Below are 24,503 nucleotides of genomic sequence, written 5' to 3' on the forward strand. Positions count from 1 at the left end.
AACAGCATCAAAATTGATAGAAAAGATAGAGGCATATGGAAAGGTGGCTGATTTGAAAATAAATAAAGATAAGACAAAGATCTTGACAAAGAATATGCTATCAAGACAAAAGGAAGAACTGGCAGACCTATTGAAAATTCAGGTCATGAATCAGATCAAGTACTTGGGGATATACATGACAGCAAGATGCAATACACTAAAAGAGAATAATTATATCAGACTTAAACAGCAGATAGCGCTAGATTTGGCAAAATGGGAAAATTTACACCTGTCATTAATAGGGAGAATATCAACAATCAAGATGAATATATTACCCAGAATTTTATATTTGTTTCAAACAATTCCAATTACGCTTGGGAAAGATTACTTTGAAGATTTAAATAAAATTGTGTTGAAATATATATGGCAAGGTAAGAAAGCGAGAATAAAGTTAAAACTTTTGCAAGAGGCTAGAATAAGAGGAGGATTTGGTTTGCCTAATCGGGAGTTGTATCACCAAGCTACAAATTTGATGTGGGTTAAGGAATGGATAACACTAAGAAATACTAGATTGTTGACATTAGAAGGACATGATGTCAGCTGGTGCTCCATTCAAAATCCAAGAAAGAAATACTTAGACTCTTTTAATTAGAGAAAAGATATCTTTTACTGGAAATGAAGTGGTAGCAACAAGAGAATTCCGAATCTGAGGAAATAGGCATGTAAATCACATATACAAAGTGATGGAAATGTTCCCACTCCCAATAGTTCAAATGGTTCTTCCAATTAAAAGTTGTGAATAACATGTGGACATCTTCAAGTGATGATGGAGTTTCTGTCCGTTGACCTGGGCATACTGTGATAAAGGTTTGCAGCTGCGCAGAGAAAAGAAAGCTAAGCAAGGAATAGAAACTTAATAGAAACTTAAGAATGCACTCTCCCCGCTCCTCAGTTTATACAATGCTTATTTATACCACCTCCAGCTCGCTTCCCATACTTGTCCCCCCTCCTTCCCCCCGTTACATATGGCAGCCGAAAAATGCAAAGCAAAGGTAGAAGATCTTGAAGGCTGACACATGGTATAAAGGAACTAAAACACAGGGGTACTTTAGAAGACATTATATATGTGAGTCTCTGTGGTTAAACAGGGAGAAGATTAAAAGACAATGTTATTTGAAAATTCCAGTCTGGCTATCGACTATTGAAGTATTTTCTTATCCTATAATATACAAAAAGGAACAAACAGTTAGATATGGTGAAATATTGAATGAAAAGGGTGAACTTAAATCTATACAAAAACTAGAGGAACAAGGTATAAAGATGAATTGGTTTTCATATGCACAAATACATTCAAGGTATGATAAAGATTCTAAAACAGAAGGTTTCTATGATAAACTAACTGACTTAGATAAGTTTTTGACAGGAACTGATGAAAAGGTGATTAAAAAATTGTATGGATATCTATTAGAAATTAAACTAGAAGAAGAACAAGTTAAAGAAACTATGATTGCTTGGGGGAAGAATTTTGGATATGGGATTGATCTAGAGAAATGGCAAAAAATGTAGTCTCAAAATTATAAAATGACAATGTCAACAGCATATAAAGAAAATTTGTATAAGATGTTTTACAGGTGGCCTTTTCCCCAGACAAGAATAGCAAAATGTAGGGTTCCAGTTTGCAAGGCTTTGGCGGCGGCAGGAATCCGCGATCATGCACGGTTCCTGCTGCGCTCGCCGCCAAAGTGCGTCCGATCCAGGTGGATCTGGAGGATATGGTTGCCCCGTAGAGGCAACCGAAGATAGAGGAGATCCGGATAGGAGTTTGGGGTATGTCGCAAACCCCCTCCTCAGCCGGCTAAACTCCTTTTCCCAAGGCGGCAGGCGGCAGTCAGCAATGGCCACCACAAAGAAGCCTGCAGCCGGGTAAGATTGTGCAGGAGGAAGTTGGAGAAAGTGAAAGTTTTTTGGCTGAACCGGGACAATAAGGAACTTTTAAATACCCTGGATATATATTATGAGTTAATAATGCATTAAAGGGAATGTATAAAAATGTCTAAGATTTAAAAATAGAGTTTAACTTTCTATGGAATATTGTTTTTACTATCTTATAAACTTAATTCTCTTTTTTTATTATTATTATTCTAAAATGTAATACTTAGAATGTACTAAGCAGAATCAGTATGGAAAGTATGTATTATTTTGTTAAATTTAGGGGAAAGATAAAAAGTTGTCATACTTCAACCAGTCATTACAGGAGAAATATTGCATTAGAAAGAAAAGATAAATAGATAATTGAAAGAGAACGGACAAAAGATGCAAGTATAATTATCTAAATTGAGATGAAATAAATAAAATAGAGTGAATGAAGAAAGAAAATATATAGAAAATATAGAATGTTAAATAAGATATGAAATAGTATATTCAGTGAGCATGAATTTGATTTATGTCTGTACAAAAAGATATAACCCGGGGTAAGCCGCTTTCCAAAAAGAAGTTTTATGTATTTATGTTTTGTGTTTTGTTTGTCTATGTTTGAATTAATAAAACGCTAGAAGAATGTTGGAAGAGAATAACGAAATTGTAAATAAGACAGATGGATACAATGAATATATACAATTCAAGGCAAAAGAAATATAATTGAATAGAAGGAAAGGGAGAAATAAAGAGAAGTTGGGAAAAGATATGAAGTTGAACAGATAAGATAAATATACATATTAAACTGTGCTTGTATGGAAATGTGATAATTTGGAATTATCCTGTCTTTAAATAAGATGTTTTATTTGTTTTTCAGAAAAGATGTCCTATGTTATTATATTCTACGTTTTGTTTGTGTATTGTTTTTAAAGATTAATAAAATTTGTTTAAAAGAAAAAAGAATAGTTCAAGAATAAATCCAAAAAATGTTGGAAATGGCATCAGACACCTGGCTCATATTACCATATGTGGTGGATTTGTGCAGATGTTAAAAAATACTGGACTAAAATCCACACGTTTTGGAAAAAATGACAAAAAAACATAGATTTGAAACCAGAGATATTTTTATTGGGAATTTTACCTGAAATATATAGTAAAGACTTGAAATACCTGATTGTAAATGTATTAACAGCGACTAGGATTGTATTTGCTAAAAACTTGAAAAATGAGAAAACACCATTATAGGAGGGAATCATTAAGAAAATATTAGAATGTGTTGAAATGAGTAGATTGACATTTGAAATTAGAGAACAAGATGATAAACAATTTTATAAAATTTGGGATCTATTTTATCAATGGTTAGACAATAAAATATAGTAATGAAATATATAGACTTTTAGAAAATAATAAATATATAAAGATGTATTCTCTTCTTATTATATCTACAGAATGATTCTAGGATAGATCTGGGATAATAATATGAATTGACATAAAACAAATTAAGTAAAATATGATCATTTTGTAAAACATGAATGAATAAAAGTATAGTCAAATGATTGATTAATAATGATATTAATGTATTTAATATTTGATTGAAAATACGAGATTATATACAATGTAATTATAACTGAAGACTATGAAATGGAAGCACAAAACAATTTGTAAACCAACCAGCACACTGTATGTATATATATGGAAGACGACTTGATGTTTTTTTGTTTTATTTATTTATGTTTGTTTTAAAAACCAATAAAAAATTTTAAAAAAAGAAAAAATAAGCAACGCTATCTGTAGCAACAACTTGGGTGGATTTGCACATTATAGAAGGCTAAATAAACTGATTGGCCTCAGTTTATTATGTTAAGCAAACATAGCTAGTGGGATAGAAAGGGCACCAGCCAAAAACTTAATCTCACTCTTTTTGTCCCTGTTTAAAAACATTTGAAGGATTGTTTCCTCAGAATTTAAAAATGTTACCTAAATGACCTAACCAAAGTTATTCATCAACTATAAAAGGATGAATTAGTCCCAGGTCATATGTACAGCCAATCTCGTTTCTTGTAGCTATCTTCAGAAATACTATTTATATTGTAATTCTGCAATCTATCAAAACCAAATAGCAAAAGCTGTCTAAAAAAACCTAAACTTGATGTTTAATTTAACTGCAAAATAGCTTCCAGCTAGTCCAAATGTTTAAAAGAAACTTCTATTATTTTTTGCATGATGAATATTTGTTTTTATAAATCTGATATTTTTATTTGCTGCTTCTAGGCAATTAAATGCATCATCATGCTACTCATTTGATATTGTTCCAGATTAAAGAAAGCCTTTTCCATATTTTAAGAATTATTTGTACACAGCATTGGCAGTTCATTGAAAATTCCATTTATTTTTAATGAAGCAACTCTCCATTTAAAAAATGTTTTGTTTGAAAATGGGTTAGTAAAAACACATAAAGCATATATTTAGGAGAAAAAAGCATTGTTCATTGAAAAATAAGCATTAAATTTCCAAGCAAATAAGAGCACATTCATTTTTTAAAAAAATACCCAGAATGGTATTACTGTACTTTATTTATCTATGGCTTCTTTTCTCTCACTCCTCAAACAGAGGCCTGTAAATAGCATCTTCTCCATCAGGCCAAAGGTCTATGCATCATGTTACCTAACAGCCACGTATTACCCTACCAAATTAAGTTTCACTAAAGAGAAAATAAAATTCCACCAGGCAGATCTGGATGAAGAAAGGCAGAAGGTATAAGTATTTACATCCCATTTTTAATACTATGATGCAGATTACAGGGAACTTAATAGGAGACCTGCCTACTAGTATGTATATTTAGGTGTGCAGAATTACAGTGGAGCTTATTTATTCAAACTTGAACATCATTAAATTGAAAATAAAATTTCAATCCAAGCCAGAGAACAAGCCTCCTTTGACTAAGACCACTTCAAAATAAATATTCATAGAAAAGGCTGTAATAGCTAAATTAAAACTTAATCCTTTATATATTTAGCAGGGACTAAACCCTTATAGCTCACATGGTTCCTTTCAATATTATTAAATTGCTACTGTGTAGGCCAAGGGGGGATATTACACTACCTGGTCACATGATCCACCCATGTTTAACTCTTACATGTCTCTTCATTAAATCTGACTAAGCCTTTCTTTACAACTCAGTGGAACCACTTGCAACAGCTTATTCAACTGCTCCTGATCATTTAAGAGCTGCTTCAGAGTAAATCATTTACCTTATTAAACTCTTGGGGTTGAGACGATAATTAATTGATGGGTGTTAACTGTTTAATTTTGTTTCTTGGGAGTGTTAAAGGCATAGGGAAAAAAGGAAAGATTATCTTTATGAAAGATAGAAAAGGGAATCGTTGTATTAAAATAAGAAAAATATGTGATCTAAATTATAATTGTGTAGTAGATTATCAATGGGTCTTTCACTTTAGGAAGTGTACCAAGACTTTTGGTCGGAAAAAGCCCACAGGTGATTCAAACAAGCAGCCTCTTTCTAATGATTAGCAAGCAAATGGCTACAAGAACACCTGTGTCTAATTTACAGATGTATCAGACCTTTTTTTTTCTTTGTGATAAAAGGGGATGCTTTCTTTACTTCCCTCCAGGTTGTCTCTTTTCCCTTGTCTGTTTTGTGCTAGGAAGGAGCTGTGCTGTGCTGTTAAAAGAGTTTAGAGCCTGTTTTTTGCTTGACCAGGAACCTGTGAAAATATGGGGACAGTAGAGAAGGTGTTTTGCAGGTAAAATGGATTTAGCAGAAGTTTTTTCCCCTTTTTTCTTTTATTCGATTGTAGTCCTATGCATCTGCATCTGAATATGCATGTGAAGCTATATTTATGTGTCTGTGTGTGTCTGTGTGTGTCTGTGTGTGCATAAACATACATTCTTTTTTCTCTCTTGTACAGAATTTTGCTGCTTCTTTTACTACAGTGTGAAATAGGTTGGATGCAAGAAGCAGTAAATTCTCCAGGTTGGTGAACTCCAAGTAGTGTCTGCAGTTTCCTAACTTAAATCAGGAGCAGGGCTACTACTAGCCTGCATAAGGCACTTGAAATAGTCAAGGGACACAAGGGCTAATCTTGATTCCCCCACCCCTATATTTTTCCTGAGACCTTCCCCAGCTATTCTCCTTTGCTAGTGGAGATAACTATGAGCTGCATGTATATCATTCATGTCCCTGAACAGCCTGCAGCCCTTGGTGAAGAACACTCTACTCTGGTCCCAACTGAAACTGCATTTCCACTCTGTCAAGAATTTGAGGCCTACGATGTGGCCTTACACAACTATACCTTTCAGCCAACTTTTTAGAACTTTAGAAACTGGAGAATTAACGTTGTGACCAGATTATGTCTTTTATAGCTAAGTTTCCTCAATCCCTTTCTAGCTTTTATAGAAAGTACCTGCCTCTCCAGCATATTTTGGGTGAAGCTAGACAAGTCCTTTCTTCAGAAGAAGTTTTTCAAGATCGAAGTAATTGGTGAGCTATCTGAGATGTTGGAATATTGCTTATACTTGCAACTTGAGCAGGAACTTTTAATATTTTCAAATTAAAGCTTTCTTGTAATGAAGGTTAAGATGAACACGTGCTTAGCTTTCCAATTCAGATAGATCAATCATGTTAATTTGAGGAGTATCTTGGGGTCATAAATATGGGAGAAGTGGGTGGAAAAGATTTAATGTAAATATTGTGACTTATGTCCTTGGGTCAGATGCTTGGACCCTAGTCTAAACCTGGGATTTGTATATTGACATCACTGCAGGCCTACTATCATTCTCCATTTGCTGAGGTCACTGCAGGAATAATTAGTTATGCCATGGGGGTCAAATTGCTCTGGAATTAACACATTCAGACTCTAAACTGGTAGTGAATAGTAATAGAAATATTATCTGTGATCTTAAAACATAGATTAACTATTTGCTTTATATGGCGACCAAACAGCAATAAAATTGGAATTAAGGGTGCTGAAAGTAAATCCCCACTTACCATCAATAATTGGGAGCAGCAACACCATTGCCAAACAAAATATATGACTATGCTGACCTACAAAGGCAGTTGCAGCAGTTCTGGTTGCTTGCTGGTTAAGTGAATTCCATGCTGTTAATACAATATATGATCGCCATTTGCTGCCTTCTGTCAGCTTTCCCATTGACTTTGCTTTGTTGCAAATGGTGATCACATGACAGTAAGATGCAGCAAACACTGCAATGGCAAATTGTTTCCCAAGTGCCCAAATCATAATCACATGACTAGGAATGCTGCAATGGCTGCACCTACAAGGAGTGGTTGTAAATCTTGTTCAGCAGTGTCATAATTTTGACATTTGCTGAATGAGTGGTCATTAAACAAGAACTTAGCTATAAATACCTTAGGAGAGAAAAATTAAACCAGAACATATTGATAATCATTGTATTTTAAGCCAGTATTTTAAAAATGTCATGAAACTAAGGAATGGGTAGCTCATCAAGTTCCATAAAGCATGTATAAGAAGACTGAGGTGTTCCTGAACATCTATTTGTATACTGCATGAGTCAAAAAGAGGGCTGTGGAAATATTTACAGGCTCCTCATATCCTGGACATAAACTATTTCAACTCCTACCCTCAAAACAACACTATAGAGCGCTGCACACCAGAACAACTAGACACAAGGACAGTTTTTTCCAGAACACTTAACCAGGGGTCTCCAACCTTGGCAACTTTAAGCCTGGAGGACTTTAACTCCCAGAATTCCCCAGCCAGAAAAACTGGCTGGGGAATTCTGGGAGTTAAAGTCCTCCAGGCTTAAAGTTGCCAAGGTTGGAGACCCCTGCACTAAACAAATAATTCCCTCAACACTGTCCAACTATTTACAAAGTCTGCACTACTCTTACTATTAATCTTCTCATCACTCCTTATCATCCATCTCCTCCCACTGGTGACTATATGACTGTAACTTTGTCACTTGTATCCTTATGATTTATGTTGACTGTCTCCTATTTGATTGCTTATTGGACCCTATGACTATCATTAAGTGTTGCACCTTATGATTCTTGACGAAGGTATCTTTTCTTTTTTATGTACACTGAAAGCACATGCACCAAGACAAGTTCATTGTGTGTCTAATCACACTTGGCCAATAAAGAATTCATTTTCATTCATTCTCTTCTGTTATTTCCCAATGAATCATAATGATCAATGGTGGGAGATATTGAGACTTATTTCTGTACCACCTAGAGAACTACATTTTTTTTTCTTTTATCCATTGTGGAAAAAAATGCAGTTTCTGTCTTGTTGGTTAGGCTGGCTGCTATTTTAGCTTGACTATAAGAGATTCTTTTCTATGCTTCTAGACCTATCCGGTGTTCCATTTTGGGTGGACCAGATGTTGGGAGCTCGTTGTGGCTATACTCTGTCGAAGGATGTATGGGGAAACCCCATCTTCCGGGCTTCTTTCTTTGGCTGTCATGTTATAAATGAGGTGAGCCCAAGTAATATTCAGTCACACACACCCCCAATAGAAAAAGTGAACACTGTCTTAAGCATTGGTAAACATAAATAAAGCAAGGGTCTAGATGACAGATAAATGCATAAAACAGAGAATAGGGACACTCTTGATTTTTCTTTTTTTTTGCAAAATTATTTTTAAAATAATCTCTTACTTTAAACTGAGGTATCTGCTCTTGACGTGGATAATGTTAGGATCTCTAGCACTGAAGGGAACTAGAAAAGGAAACACAGAGGCTGAATTTAATTTAAAACAGATAAAGGGAGCTGAGACCCAAACTAGTGATCTGCAACTCATGATGAGGCATAGCATCTGTGGTTTTTATTTTTGGCTTTCTTAGCTTCTGCTATTTTAAGAATATGAGGCTCCCTTGGATCATCAAACAGCAAGTATCTTGCAGAGAGACAACTTTTGTTGTTATCAGAACTCAGCACAGACATATAGATAGCAAAATTAAACTAATGGATGTGGTTGACAATTTTATCATTTTTGTGAATTCCTATCTCAAAGACAAGAGTCAGTTGGGTGTAGAGGTTAAGGCATCAGGCTAGAATCTAGGATCTACCTAGATTCTACCTTATGCACAAAGCCAGTTAGGTGAGAAGCCAGTTAGAATCTAGGATCTACCTAGAATCTACCTTAGGCACAAAGCCAGTTAGGTGACCTTGAACTAACCAGTCACTTTCTTTCAGCTCATTTTTGAAAATTTGCCAAGAAAGTTCTGAAGAGACTTGCTCAGGCAGTTCTGAGAATCATACACAGCTGAACAACAGCAACAAAAATCCTAAATACAGTACATATAGAGAGATATGTTTGCTGATCTACATCAGATATATATACTGGAAAAAATAAAGTATGCCAGTACTGCATAGGACCTGTTGGGAGTTTCTGTTTTGAGTAAAAGATGTTAATATATTTTAAGTTGTTTTAACTTTTGTGCTTAGTCATCTTAATCATGAATGGAAGCGCGGTGGGAAGCTGGAAACAGACGTAGGCTTGAAAACATGCTTGAAAAAAGCAATTGTTTGACCTATTTTGCAAGAGAACACAAAGCATTGTGCTACAGTGGAGGATCAGTATCTGCTGATTGTGACAAATTTGTGTAAAGGTTGCATATCAGTTCCCTCATGCATGAAGAGGCAGGTACAATAACCAAAGCGATCTAAAATGCAATGCAGGGATGGGATTCTACCAATTCGCACCTATTCTCTAGAACCGGTTGTTAACATTCTAAGCAGTTCAGAGAACCTGTTGTTAGAAGAAATTACCGGCCTAATCCTGTGAGGAAGGCAGGAAGGAAACATTCTGGTGTTGCTTACAGAAACTGCCTCTCTGTTAACCCTTTTTACATTCTTGGCAGGAGTAGACTTCCTGTCTCTGGAGTTTTTTTCCCCTCCTTTGCTGGTACTTTGCTTGTGTGGTATGACCATTCAAAATTACAATGGCAGTGAAAAAAGTGACTTATAACCATTTTTCACACTTACAACTGTTGCAGCATCCCCATAGTCATGAGAGGCCAGGTGAGGAGATGCATGCCTCGATGTGAGTGATATTGAGTTGGACATGCCCAGCCAAGAAACATGACCACCAAGCCATGACCACCCAGTCACATGACCACCAAGCCACACCCACCACCTAAGCCACACCTACAGAACCGTTTGTTAAAAATTTGAATCCCACCCCTGATGCAATGGGTTCAATCCAACTAGATAAACTACTATTCATACAAGAGAACTTCTATTTTATATTTCTCAGTCCCAGAATTTTTTTAGCAGTCCTATAGATTTGAAGAGGGGAGGCTGCAATAGGAAGGACATCTCCCCCAATGCATTTATTAATAAGGTAATTAGATGGGCACAAGCTAATAAGCCTATAAATAATTAAATCAGGGGTATCCAAACTTGGCAACATTAAGATCTATGGACTTCAACTTCCAGAATTCCCTAGCCAGGATGGCTGGCTGGGGAATTCTGGGAGTTGAAGCCCAGGGTCATAAAGTTGCCAATGTTGCACACCCCCTGATCTAAATGCTGACTTTCTCAAGAATTTTGTGGTAGGAAGCATTCCCCATTGATAAATACAGTACTCCCACTAGTGATATTACAGGTGCTTTTTCAATGATTGCAGAAAGATGAAAAGTTCTCTCTTACTGTAAACATCAAAGTATCGTCATTTGAAGACCTGCGGGCAGCTACAGTTTACCAACATCCCATGCACTGCTCCTATTTCTCATGGGCTCCAAGGGAAATTCTGTGCGAAGAGAATTACATGGAGGTAAGACCTGGGTCATGGGCCCATTAAGAGTATGGGCAATTTGTTGAAATCAAAATGTCGCTGTGACAATGTTTCACTGGCTCTAGATTTGTTAGCGATAGTTTTATATCTAATAGCTGGGCAGATAAATATTATTGTCTTTCTATATGAATAGGAAAATATTCATTTTAATTTTTCTAAAACAGGAATTAGATCAAGAATTAGTTTGGATTTTGTAATAACACTGTTGGATTCTGTATTGAAAGCGCCTCATTCCATTTCAAGGTGTCAGTGAAGACTGATGTCCCAGGGATTTCAGATGCTGAATTGATGTCTGCACTACCAGAGGTACAGTAGGAATATAATTAAATATCTTCCTCAATCAGTAGGCAATTTATAAACAAAAACAGATTCCTTTTAACTCCATTTAAAAGGCTTCTAAATTGTATTCCTCACCCTCAGTTTGACTAGATTAGAAGTACAGAAGTTTACTATCAAGCTTGCATAGTAAACTCTGTGCTGCTTATGTGTATGGGACTCAGTTGTTTTTCCTGGTACTGTAGGAATTTCTATTTGTCTTTGTTCTTTAATTTTATTTTTCTTAATTTTTCTTTTACTTTTCTTTTCTTTTCTTTTTTTAAATAAAAAAAGAGGGAAACACTGAACTGTAGAGTTGTAATTGCAGGAATGTTCCAATCTCGGATGGCAAACCTCAGATAAAGAATGTTTCCAAGCAAATACAACTCAGGCAAACAAAGTCACTAATCTATGGATAAAGGAGGATTAGAGAGGGGAAGTAGACATATGTTAGACTTTAACTAGAGATAATTAATTGTATGGATTACTGTACTAAACAGTAACGAAAGTTAAGCAGTAACCAAAGTTAACCAATGATGGAGGATAATTAAAAATGTATATAAATGCAAGACTATACTCCAATAAAGTTCATCATAATTCAGTTGTTCATGATCAAACAACTCGACTGTATCGTCATTACCACACTGAACAACAACAACAAAAGAAAAACCACATAGAGGATTCTTTGGCATTGTAACAACTGAATACGGCTAAATTTGTTAATAGTTCATTAATTTTGCACAAATAGATTACATTGTTTTAAAAGCTGTAGACTCTGGTTAAAAAAACGAATTTGGTAATATACAAATGTTAACAGTAATAATAATCATAGTATATATCATAAAAACAGTTGGAAATTATAGTACTTTCTGTACAAAAAGATCTTATTTATTTAGCAGATTATTGAAAGTTAAAATATTAAGACTTTCTACTAAGAGAAACCCAAATTTTGTATGATACAAGCTCATACGTAGAATTATTCAAACATGGCTTCCAATTTCACTTAAATTCTATTGTCAGATTTATTTTTGAAGTACAAATTTATTGAAGCGTGTGATTAGCGAACCAATTGTTACACTGGCAGCATCCCACCATTGCCCACGGTGTCTCCTTAAGTCTCATTTCCCAGGTGTGCCTTGTAAAGATGGACAGGACACTCTTCTTCTAAGTAGCCTGCTTAGTCTCCACTTTTCTCACCTTCTCTCCACTCTCTGTGCTCTCAGATCAGGAGGGGGTGGCCCTGGCCTTCCCCATTTTCCTCCAAAGCTACTGAAACTGCCTGCTCAATCTGTCAACTCAGGTTCCAGTTAGTCTTACCCTGCAGATTCAGGTTCCAACGGGGGCATGAGAGAGACATTCAAGATGGGCTAGACTTAAATCTTTTGCGGGTGTGCAGGGACTCGTGACTTATTACTTCCTTGGGCTCAGCCTGGTCATCGCTTACAGGAAGTCTTAGAAGATTTTATCTTTTAGATACTGTAAATCAGAGAACAAAGACAAGAAGATTTGGAAATTAAGCATCTAAATTGACCACGTTAGCTGGAACTTCTGGGGATTTCAGTACTAAAGCATTAAGTCACAAATTGGGCCTCATTCAAAATATTAGGGCTAAAAAGAAAAACCTGTTAACGCCCTTTAACTTCTGTAATGGTATGTGGAAATGACCTTGAGAGATAGGAGGAAGAGCCACAGATTAGACAATGATCAGATAAGAGGTATCTTAGCTTGCAGAAGCAATGGGGGCATGGCAAACATCTCAGAATGGACCCTTCCTAGTTTCTTGATTGGTAAAGGCAAGGGGGAAGAGATATACTTTCAGACTTGCAGGATTCTGTTGACCTAATCTTGCAATAAAGTTTGAGCTAGTATTTCTGAGTGGGCATCTTGTTTAGACTATCTCACAAAAGTGACAACTTCTAAGCCATATTGAAACTGCAGAATTTTGTGTGCTTGTTGAATAATCTTTTTGCCATTCTGCAGTTTGAAAATTCTTATTGTCTTTGATTTTTTTTCTCTCTCTTTTAGGCACAAAAGGTTATGTATCAGATGTGGAATTTGATGTTCTATTCTTCATCAGGGATAAAAAAAACAGGAGTAAGAGATGCCGGCAAACTGGGCTACAGCTTCAATAATACACTGGCAAGAGTGTTCCTTCGCTCACCATACTCTACAAATGAAACTCAAAATATAGAGGTAATTTGCCCCTCTCCTTCACTCAAAAGCGAGATGTTATAAGCTATCTTGTTCTTCAACTGGTCAAAGTAAAACTTTTACCATGAATTTTTCACAGGTTAATGGGGTCACAATGAGCACAATCAGCTCCACGTCCAGGTATAGGCAAAGATGGTTTCTCCTGCTGATTGACACAACTGTATCGTGCCCAGTTGGCAAGTATTTTTCTCCTCTTACAGTGAAAATTCATGGCTTATCCAGGGAAGGAAGGGTATTGAAGGTTCATGCAACCAGGACCTACTAGTGAGCAATGATTTCTACCAATTATACTTGCAAGCGCGTCAAAAAGAATTTGTACATTGAAATAATAAATTTTAAAATGAGATCCCGGCAGCTTGTGTACAAGGAGTCTGGAAAGATGTTCATAAATGTTATAATATTGCCTGTTAGCAGTAATATGCAAAGTTTTGGTTTTTGTTTAGCAATGAATTGAAACTGACAAGTGCTATAAATCAACAGATGGTACCAGCTTCACAGATGCTTCTCTGATATGGACTATACCAATGATTAACCCAAGACTGGTCCTTCATGAATCCACTTTCAGATCGCTTAAAGTAACAATGGGAATTAATGGGGAAAAAATAGAGAACCCTGGGGAGTTCAACTACACATTGGAACATAACAATACACACATTGGAGTAACTATCCCAATTGGAGCCCCTAGAGGCAGACTTCAGGTAAATATAAGCTCTACTATATGTACAGTATATGGGTATAGAGGGGAATATCAGGGAAAGTGTGTGATCTGTAAGGTAACATATTGGAACATAGTGTGAACCTATTACAACAAAGACAATGCCTATATGCAACACCACTTAATAGTTCTAATTTGTCTTTTTCTCAGAGCACAGTATCTAATGGTGTCTATGGAGTGACCTATAGTATTGATCTATTGATGGAACATTCTTGGACAGATAGAGATTGGCAGCTCACCAAGTACCTTGTGATTAAACCAATTACTATACCCTTCCTGCCTCGAATACCAATAGTAATCAATAGTAAGTATGTGTGGCTACATATAAAATCAAACAGGAGTCTGCTTGTCAGTCTAAATAAGAGGTGCTGGTGTTGTTAACTGTAATGAACATGTACAGTTTGTTGCCCTGCAAAGAACAGAGTGTGTGTCTCCCTTTAGAAATCTAGCAAAGCCATTAAAATAATTAAAGAGGTTGGTTAAATAAAGGTAAAAGCAAAGGTTTCCCCTTTCCAGTCAAATCCAAATCGAGGAGGCAGTGCTCATCTTCGTTTCCTAGCTGAGGGAGCCAATGTTGCCAAGCACATTTCTGTAGTCATGTGGTGAGCATGTCTATAACTGAAGCACGCAAAACAACACTGTTACCTTCCCACCAAAGTGGTATCTATTTATCTACTCCCATTTGCAAACTTTCGAACTGTTAGGTGGATGGGAGCTAGAGCAAAGATGTGGCACTCAGGTTTCAAATTCCAGCTGACAACTTTCCAGCTGACAAACTCAGCTCTTTAACCACTAAGTCATTGTGCTCCCTGTTAGTTAAATATGCAGGTCTAATCTTGACTTTAAACAGTTTATAGAGAACTTATAGCCTTTGAATTTCAGAACTGAAGAATAGGTTGAGAGGAGCTGGGTGCTTTTTCAATGCATTCTGAAAAGAAGGAACATTAGTAACAAACACTTTCTTCAGCTCTACTTTCAAAGGATAGATCATTATAAAACAGTATTTCCCGGGAATAACCAAGTTCTTATGCTTAGAATTTTTCCAATAACAAATGTCCTCTTGTTTACATAGATACAGTTCCAGAAACACGGATATTTGATGTATTCTTGGGTGTCTTCCTTCCTGATGTCAATCTGGTGACTCTTACAATTGGAGATATAACTTTCTCTGTCAGGGAAGCAGAGGAAAAAGGCTACAGGATCTCTGTTATTTCCTTCCCCAATGGAACAAGAGGTTTTGAACTGGAAGTGCCTTTTGATGATCCCAATGTCCTAAAAGAAGTAAGATACTGTGTGTTGGGTGCGGGGGGTGTCTCTCATTGGAGGAAGCACTGAACAAACATTGTGATACTAGCAAATAGGGGAAAAAATCTAAAAAAAACCATTGTGCTTAATATTACACAGAGGTCTCCAAACTTGGCAACTTTAAGACTTGTGGACTTCAACTCCCAGAATTCTGGGAGTTGAAGTCCACAAGTCTTAAAGTTGCCAAGTTTAGGGACCCCTGATATTACCTTTATGCATCCTGGTTGCTATGGCATTAAGATGCCCCATATAGGTTGCTGAGGACATGATCTCACTCTGTAACCTCCATAATTGTTACTAGCCCTTTGCTGAATCCAACTGAAACTGAATTGTCTTGGTTGAAAGTAGTGTTTCTCCAGCTATTTTGGCAGATGTTCTAGTGTGCGTGGAAAAGGAGCCTTTAGGAGACTGGCAACCTGCAGAGCTCTGATTGGCCTGCTGCAAGATCAACACTCCCCCTCAAACTGGAGGCCTCTGCCTCAGCCATTTTTGTAGTGGCTTCTAGAACCAAATAGTTCCTGGTGAAGCCTGTTTTTCCTTTTGGAGGGGCCTTGGACATGGGAATATCAACTTTATAATTACATCAAATGCAGATCTGCCAGGAGGTAGACATTCCCATTCCCAAGTAAAAAAAATATTTAGGAAGAGCAAATCTGTATTTTATCCCATTAGCCAACATAACCCTAGTTACAATAAGAGCCTGTGTAAAGATTAGAGGGCAACCCTGGGTAATTAATAGGTTTTGTCCTAAACAGTGTTCTTTCTATTAAAAGGATGTTGCCAAATACTGTTGGATTTCATGGCTTTAATTTGTTGTTTTAAGTATATGAACATAAATGAAACTCGGTATCACCTCCGAATAATCTACACTCTGACCGTGGGTCCTGAAGAGAAGCTGTATCGTCATCCTGCAGACGTCGAATGCATAGTGGAAGATGTCCGTAAGTTGACTGACCATATTGACCCATCAGTGACTTTTTAGATTGTTGGCTTAACTTTTAGCCACAATGGACAGAAGGCTAGTTCAAGAATTAAACTATTGGGAGCAATGAAATCTGTATGTTCTCTGTTTAAATGAGAACATGAAAAAGATTGCCTAAGCTTTGTTTTGTTTTGAAATGACAAGCAATAGCAATTTAATTGCAATGTTTGGGCAAAATGTTCAAACTATATAATAACGGTCTCAAGTACTACGATCTATCAAATTCAGCCTACAGGTGTGTAAGGGGTGTGCATAAGTGCATAATCGTGCCTACTATCCCTATCCTATGGTCTCCATTTATTCGTACCTATTTCCTGTTTTCTACTCATGTACATATTATTTTGCAAGCGATTGACAAATCAAATAAATAAAATTTTTAAAAAAATACTTCTAACTTTCTTCTTTGTGGGTATCTTCATTTTGCCTCTGGTTCTTTAACAACCCTGGTGCCTCTTGTCTCAGTGCAATAGAGAGTTTGATAATGATCTAAACTATTAACTAAAGACCAAATTATTCAAAAAAATTATCAGCTTACCAGTTATAGAATTGTAGTACAATCGTATTTCAATACTTAATTTTAAAAGAAGATCTGTTAAAGAAACATTTGTAGAGGTTATTTTAGTATGACTTAATTTTTTATTTTTTTTCTACAGAATTACCAGAAGGCATTGGATACTGTGACAAAGCGAATATATATTTATATGCTACAACTGCAGGCCTATTTCATTACTGGATTCTATATATAGGCAATACTCCTTTGAATTATATCACTGCCCAAAGAAATGGATATCTTATCACTACAAATGATACTCATCTACTATTGCAAGTGCCTTTCTTTGCTCCTGGGATAATCTATGAGGTATATATTACAAGTGAGCCCTACTAGCTGGTAGCACCTAGCTTGGTTTGCTCATCCAAAAACTTAAGCAGGGTTAAACATGGTTAGCATTGGGGCAGAAAGCTATCAGGAAATTGCAGGAATGTAGAAATAAAAAAATCCTAGAAAGAAAAATGAAACAACTTATATACTGTTATCAATAAAACTACATCCTCTCTCTCTCTCTCTCTCTCTCTCTCTCTCTCTCTCAGAAAGAGAATTGTTCTTTTTCCTCCCATTTTTTTCCTCTCATAGTGACATGGTTTTTTTAAGTAAATGCCTGTGCCAAGATATAGAACTGACAGTTTCTAGTGTCACACAATTGCAGAAAAAATTAATTGATTATAAGAGCTTCAGTTATATTTATGTTAATTTGCATTTAATAAACTTTAGTGAAAAACACCATGCACGTATATGGGGGTCAATATTTAAAGCATTCTTTCCCATTAATGGAAGTGTACTCATAATTAGCAGCCAAATTGAATGAATTCTTTAAAACATTAGCACAAATTGACGCCACAAGCTAAGAATACAGAAAATGACCATTCACTTTCCATAGAAATAGCTGTGCCTGAATTCAGGAAAGGGAGAGCTTTAGGTCTTGTTTTAGCAAAAACAAGAATGGAAATAGATGTGTTAAGCCACTACAAAGCAACATTTGAGCCACAGTGGCACAGGGGTTAGAATGTAGTATTGCAGGCTAATTCTACTGACTGCTGACTGCCTGCAATTTGGCAGTTTGAATCTGATCAGGCTCAAAGTTGATTCACCCTTCCATCCTTCCGAGGTGGGTAAAATGAGGACCAAGTTTGTTGTGGGCAGTAGGCTGACTCTGTAAACCACTCAGAGAGGGCTGCAAAGCACTGTGAAGCAGTATATAAGTCTAAGTGTTATTGCTATTTATTTATTTCTGTCTTTAAATCCTCTGGTCTTTCCTCCCAAAGCCAAAGTCTATCCATCTAGCCAGCTACATTCTTTTCATTTTTCAAACTTGTATGCTGGCCAACTTCCAATAACATCATTGCATTGCTGGACAAGCACCTTGTTTTCCCCTAAAGTGAAATAAATGAAATGAAATGAAATGCAGCCCACCAAGAAAACTCTGCCCCCATCTTTCTAAAGTATGTTGTCATTTAGTAATTTTAAAACAAAGCAATTTCAGTTAAACAATTTTGAAACAAACAATATCCTTAAAATATGTGTCTTTTTTTTTAAAGGAAGTGTCCTTTGAGAGAATCCGAACTAGATTTGATCTGGACCTGAAGAAAATGGCCACTCTAGAGACTCTGAAGACCTTTTCTATTAGGTGTAATTTTCAGTCCTCAGAATTCATAGGTAAAGTCTATTCTTAGCTGAGAATAGGCTCTTTGAGGGAGAGATGTTTTGTGATCTAATTCATTGTCTTCTATTTTCAGCGTGCTATCCTAATGGAACTGTAACTGTATTGGCTCACATGAAGACAGTTCCATCCATTGACATGAGCAAAACAAGACTGAAGGATAAGATTTGTAAGCCTCTAGACTATACAAAGAACCAAGCTTTATTTCAATTTCAAGTTTCTACTTGTGGCACTTCCTTAATGGTAAGGAACTGAGAAAAGGCTTCCCAGAAAAAAACAAAACAGAGGTAATTTTGTCATCGAGTATATTAGATTTGATATTTTTTCTCTAATACAGTTTAGTGATGAACACCTTATTTATGAAAATGAAATATCCTTTGAAAAAGAAACTCTTCCAATAAAGAATCAACCAATTATCACAAGAGATCCAGGATACAGGTAAAATAACTAAATCACAGCCGATTTCATTTTAAGTTCAGGAATTTAAAATATATATATATATATATTTTTATTGCAGACTGACTATCTTGTGCTATTATCCAATCAAAGAGACCTTGATGCAAAATGCTGTGTTCTATGGTTCCTCATCTAGAACTTTACCTTTTGGTTTTGGCACAATGATGTCTTGGCCTAATAGTGAAGGTAGGTAATTTTCTTAAATGTACAACTTATGAATATCTGTCTACAGCCATGACAGCCATTATAATTTATTCCACAGGCCTTATAAGGACAAGACAAGTTCTAAATATCCAGGCAAATATATTCAAAGGTAAGATTCCTCTAAACATGAAAATCATAAGCCTAAAATTATGTATTGTTTCAAAAACCGATCATTCCCCTCCTTTTTCCCCTCATATCAGATGAATCATTCACAGAAGCCTATATGTCCCATTCATTAGTTTTCAAGGGTTCATGGGAACCTCTATTTTTTGAAGTAGAATTAAAAGATGAAGCCCCTAATGTTGAGCTATTTTTGGAAAACTGCTGGATGACACAGTCTGAAGAAATCAACAGCATTCCTCACTGGAACTTTATTGTAGATGGGCAAGTAACACTCCAGAATTATTTGTAATTATTATTATTAAATCTGTAGCCTAACAATGGGGATTTTCTCATCCTACCAAATAGGTGTGAAAATAAAAGCTATGGATCCGTGATCATCTCTCCAGTAACCACAAGCAATCCAATAAAATATCCTAATCACTTCAAAAGAATGAGGATACAGAATCTGACTCTTCCTCTGACAGAGGTATTAATGATCTAACTATATAAAACACTGACCAAATCACATGAATCAGTTTGCAATGGTCATTGTGTTAAAATATCTTTGGAAGAAATCAAACTGCATCCTTTTGTAGACATTAAACTATCTTAAATATTAATAAAAACTAGTGGAAACAATTATAGTGCAAATAAAGTATTAATGTTCAAGTAAAATAGTGAAAATTACGAAATTAGATCTATCTTTTAAAAAAAGATCACTACAGATTCATACAACTGAAGCCAAATACAAAGTTCTAGTTTTACACCATATGCAAATATCTTACAATATCTTCCTCTGATCATCTATGTGGTAAAGCAGGGGTCCCCAACCACGGGCAGGACCGTACCGGTCCGTGGAACATTTCCTACCGGGCCGCGGTTTGCTGGCGCCGCCATCTTGTTTGACGAGAAAGTGCTTCCGGTGAGCTTTTCCGGTTGGAAAGCGGCGTTTGGGTCCTGAAGGAATCCTCGCGCCTTAGTTTCATCGAAGGGGGCTTCGAACAAACTAAGGTGCGAGGATTCTTTCAGCACCCAAGGCAAGGCGAGCTGAGCGACTGTCCCGAAGCGAAGCCCATCGACAAAGGTACAAAGGAGGAGCTGAAGGTGGCGGGGAGAAGCGGGGGATGGATGGATGGCCAGTCGCTCGGCTCGCCTTGCCTTGGTCATGCACACTGATGCCGGTACCGGTCCACGGATCATTGTGTGATGCCGGTACCGGGCCATGGCACAAAAAAGGTTGGGGGCTACTGTGGTAAAGGATGTCACCATCTCTTTTGCTTTTAAGTGGTAAAATGCTACAATTTCATCCATTGCTACTTTAAATATTTAGAGGAAAATGAGATTAAAATCCAAGCTATTCTAACTTTTCTTCTGGAAGGTATTTCTTAATGAGTCAGTTACATAGAACATAAGAGCAGTTGGAGTTCGACTTGCTAAATTTTGGGATTTATTCACATATTATAGGACTTCTATTAAAGCTTCTGTTCCTTGTGTATCTTTTAAATCCCTATTTAGGTATATTTGCACTGCACAGCAACAATTGGCACTTGCCTCCGTGTGCCTAGAAGCGGACTTCCCTGTAAACCATGCTCTCCTGGAACAATAATTGGTAAGTTTTCCAAAGAAAGCTGAAGAGAAGCCACCCATTAATAGAGTGGTTATTAATACATTATGAGTTCATTGTATATTGTAAGTTCCTATTTGGCACCTGTTTATTCAATAGATCACTTAACCAATACTTCTTACAATGCTTTAGATCAGTATTCTGAAATTTACCCTAACCATCATGGTTATGTAGTAACTGGACCAGTCTTTATCCTTCAACCTGAGCAATTTAAAGAGCTGAACATCACAAGAAATAAGGTAGGTTTCGGGGCAGAAAATATTATAAAAATTGAGGTGAATGCTAGTGGAATCAAGACTGCTGGACTATTAAATTATCATCATTGATGTAATTGTGTAGAATAACATTGCAGTGATCATAGATGCATTTAAGTATTCTTAATTCTACTTGTAACTGTGGGGCAATGTTATTCCTGAGATTAATAATAATAATAATAGTAATAATAATAATAAATTCCTGAAATAAATAATAAACCATGATTTAGGGGCTGAACAAATCAGTAGAAAATTAACAGTTTGAAGGGAATCCAAAATATGTCACAATCCCACCTCAAAAACTTTCAAGAGATCATACTGCGATTTTCCCGTGTCCCAAGAAATGAAAATAGATACATTCTGAGTTTGAGGAATAACATCAGTTAAAAATAAGGTATTGTCAGAAAACTCAGGATTCTTAGATGAAAGAACATCCTGAAATCTATGCTAAAGTAATTTTTAAAATCAGAGCATCCACATTTATGAAGGAAATAGGTAAAATAATTAGTAATCCTTATCCTGTTCAGGAATAAGTGCAATATTGCCCTATTAAAACTAAATTAAACTAAAAAGAAAAGGAAAGGATTTATTTGAATCAATTTTACTATATACCTCTAATAAAGCAAGAGATTGAAAAACCAGGGTACTTTTTACACCAATCCACTAGAAAAATCATCAGGGTCAGGTGTCTTCCTTGCTTTTATAAGGCAACAATTTCATCAAACAATAACAATTATATAAAATTAGTAACCTATCCTGTTGATAAATTTAATATAACTCCCTTTGTCTTAAACCCATCTTTTGTTTGTGAAAAACTGCTATTATATAATTTTTGTATTTCTGAGTATCATTTCCTTACAGTAATATGTAATAGATATATGTGTATTAAGAGTGTTAAATATGTTTCACACTGTATTATGTACAATATATAATTGTTTTCTATAGTTTTTTTTTAAAATCAGTGTTGGAAATGTCAAGTATTAAGTACATATTTATTAAGAATCCACAGAATGATATCAGTGTGGAAATGAGCAGTGCATAAAAATATTCAATTTTCTCCTCTACAAATATAACTTGTCAATTATTGTTTCTTTTTATATGAAGCAATGTAATAATATGTTTTTAGATGAGGAAATGCTCTAATAGTGCCCCACATAAAGATAGTGACATAAGCAAATCCCTTTTACTATATGAACAAGCTGCTATTTTTTCTTCTGTTCAATGAAGTATTATTCAGCCAAAGGATTCATTCAAGAACTATTTAAAGAATCTATTCAAATGCTCATCAAACAAAAGGCTAAACTTCACAGAATGGCCTGAAATGGTCATACCCTTAGTTTGGAGTACCAGAGAATCAGGGAGTAACCTAATCAGAGGCAACTCCTGAATAATTTGGCATTCTGTGCAATTCTTACTTGATGTGGTAGAACCTTCCCTATACTGTATCCCCAGGTTACTTCTCAATTATGCTTGTCCTTCTGTTCTTACTACTACCTAAGGAAGTTTCCTCAGGAAATGGGAAGGTAGAGGATATCCTGCTTAGAGCTTCCTTTAAAATGATTGCTAGCTCTGGCAAAGTTTTTAAGCCACAAGCTTACAAGCCGCATTTGAAGGTCAGTACTTACCTTGAAACAGAAGTCTGAGCTAAGAGTTGCAAACTGTTGATTAAGCAATCTGTATAGCCATACATTAATCACTGAGTTTGGGAGAATATAACCTGCACAAGGACAAACATGTAGGGCATCCATTTATCTACCTTACAAGCACTGGCATCTATAATGAACTAACTATATATTTTGTTTTTTCTTTCCTACAGGTATAACCATGCAGTTACCATGGCCAGCTGTACTTGGGATTGTTAAAATATGTTTCATGCTAACTTCCTAATAATAAAAGCTTCATGTATTAAAAACAGAAGATACAAATTTTTGAGTCCGTCATATTTGAGATTTAAAATTTGCTACTACAAGGTTGTTCAAGAATACATTTCTTTTAAAAAAGTATAATTTATCATTGAAATATTGGGATTACACAAATAAAAATATTTAATCACACTAGATATAACACCTCACATTTAGAGTTGGGTGTGCACATATTACATAATCCATCATCTTTCAACCTAATTTCAGTAATGAAAATACAATGAGAACACCAATCGGTAACATTGTGAGAGCAGAAATAACCAAAGCTTGATATATTGCGCAACAAATCTAATTGCTTATTAAAATAATACTGTATTTTGTAAACTCAGATTTATGGTTAAGCATACAGGTAGTCCTCAATTTATGAGCATAATTGAGCCCAAAATTTATGTGGTTAAGTGGAAAATTTTGTGAGTTTTGCCCCATTTTATGCCTTTTCTCACCACTTTTGTTAAGTGAATCACTGCAGTTGTTAAATTAGTAACACGGTTGTTAAGTGAATCTGGTTTCCCCATTGACTTTGCTTGTCAGAAGGTTGCAAAAACTGTGATCCTGAGACATTGCAACCATCATAAATATGAGTCAGCTGCTAAGCCTCTGAATTTTGATCCCATAACCACAGGAATGCTGTAACGGTCATAAGTGAGAAAAACGGTCCTGAGTCGCTTTTTTCAGTGCCATGGTAACTTTGAACGTCACTAAATGAACTGTTGTAAGTCAAGGACTACATGCATTGCCTGAACATGGTATCTATCAGCAGCAGGATGATTAATCCCTTCCTGGCAAACCAAGGTCATTCCCAATTTCTTTTCAGCAATATAGTTGGTGGGCATAAAGCTTTTGATCTCAACCTTAACAAATGATTAAACCTTTCTCCAACCTAGGCAAACCACAAGTCACGCCTCATCCGTAAAGAATAGAATAGAATAGAATAGAATAGAATAGAATAGAATAGAATAGAATAGAATTCTTTATTGGCCAAGTTCACAAGGACTTTGTCTTCAGTGCATAAGGTCTCTGTACATAAAAGCTATAAGTGACAAATCATGATCATAGTCGTCATAAAAATACATTCATCATAAATCATAAGATACAATGCTTAGTGATAGTCATTGGATACTAAATAAGCAATGAACATAAATCATACTAGGAAACTAAATAAAACAATGTATATCATAAAGATACAAGCAACAAAGTGATAATAAGTAGAAAAGGAGATAGCTCATAGGAAAGATGAGAATACTACTAATACAGCCTTACTAAATAGTCTGTTGTGGGAATTACGTTTAGCAGAGTGATGGCATGGAGGAAAAAAATGGTGTGCAGTGCTCTATAGTGTCATTTTGAGGGTAGAAGTTGGAACAATTTATGTCCAGGACGTGAGCGGGTCTGTAGATATGCCTATAATGCTAGTATTAAAAAAAAAAAAATCTATTCGTGTATTCAATCTGTTCCTTTTTTTCTCCTCAAATCACGGCAGCCCGTTATTGGTTTTCGGTTTT

The 24,503-nt window shown here is 35.8% G+C and overlaps 1 protein-coding gene across 2 annotated transcripts; it reads left to right on the forward strand.

The window, feature by feature from the left end:
* The first annotated feature begins 4,583 nt into the window (after positions 1–4,583).
* On the forward strand, positions 4,584–23,004 carry LOC113433001 (uncharacterized). Of its 2 annotated transcripts, XM_087917646.1 has the most exons (24): positions 4,600–4,647; positions 5,526–5,657; positions 5,823–5,887; positions 6,302–6,394; positions 8,246–8,373; positions 10,528–10,674; positions 10,939–11,001; positions 13,036–13,203; positions 13,301–13,397; positions 13,702–13,919; positions 14,087–14,240; positions 15,009–15,217; positions 16,065–16,182; positions 16,877–17,082; positions 18,318–18,435; positions 18,516–18,682; positions 18,777–18,877; positions 18,957–19,081; positions 19,158–19,208; positions 19,300–19,483; positions 19,568–19,688; positions 20,717–20,810; positions 20,958–21,064; positions 22,896–23,004. In XM_087917646.1, the coding sequence occupies exons 2-24, from the start codon at positions 5,629–5,631 to the stop codon at positions 22,899–22,901; spliced, it is 2,769 nt and encodes a 922-aa protein (XP_087773772.1). In that variant the 5' UTR covers positions 4,600–4,647; positions 5,526–5,628; the 3' UTR covers positions 22,902–23,004. The 2 variants fall into 2 exon arrangements, with proteins under 2 accessions (XP_087773769.1, XP_087773772.1); XM_087917643.1 differs by lacking the exons at positions 20,717–20,810; positions 20,958–21,064; positions 22,896–23,004 and adding an exon at positions 5,056–5,131 and having other exon boundaries at positions 4,584–4,647; positions 5,559–5,657; positions 19,300–19,621.
* The last annotated feature ends 1,499 nt before the right edge of the window (positions 23,005–24,503 follow it).

This window comes from Pseudonaja textilis, chromosome 1, assembly GCF_049901715.1.
Source record: "Pseudonaja textilis isolate UNSWEBS1 chromosome 1, rPseTex1.2, whole genome shotgun sequence".
Taxonomy (NCBI): Eukaryota; Metazoa; Chordata; class Lepidosauria; order Squamata; family Elapidae; genus Pseudonaja; species Pseudonaja textilis.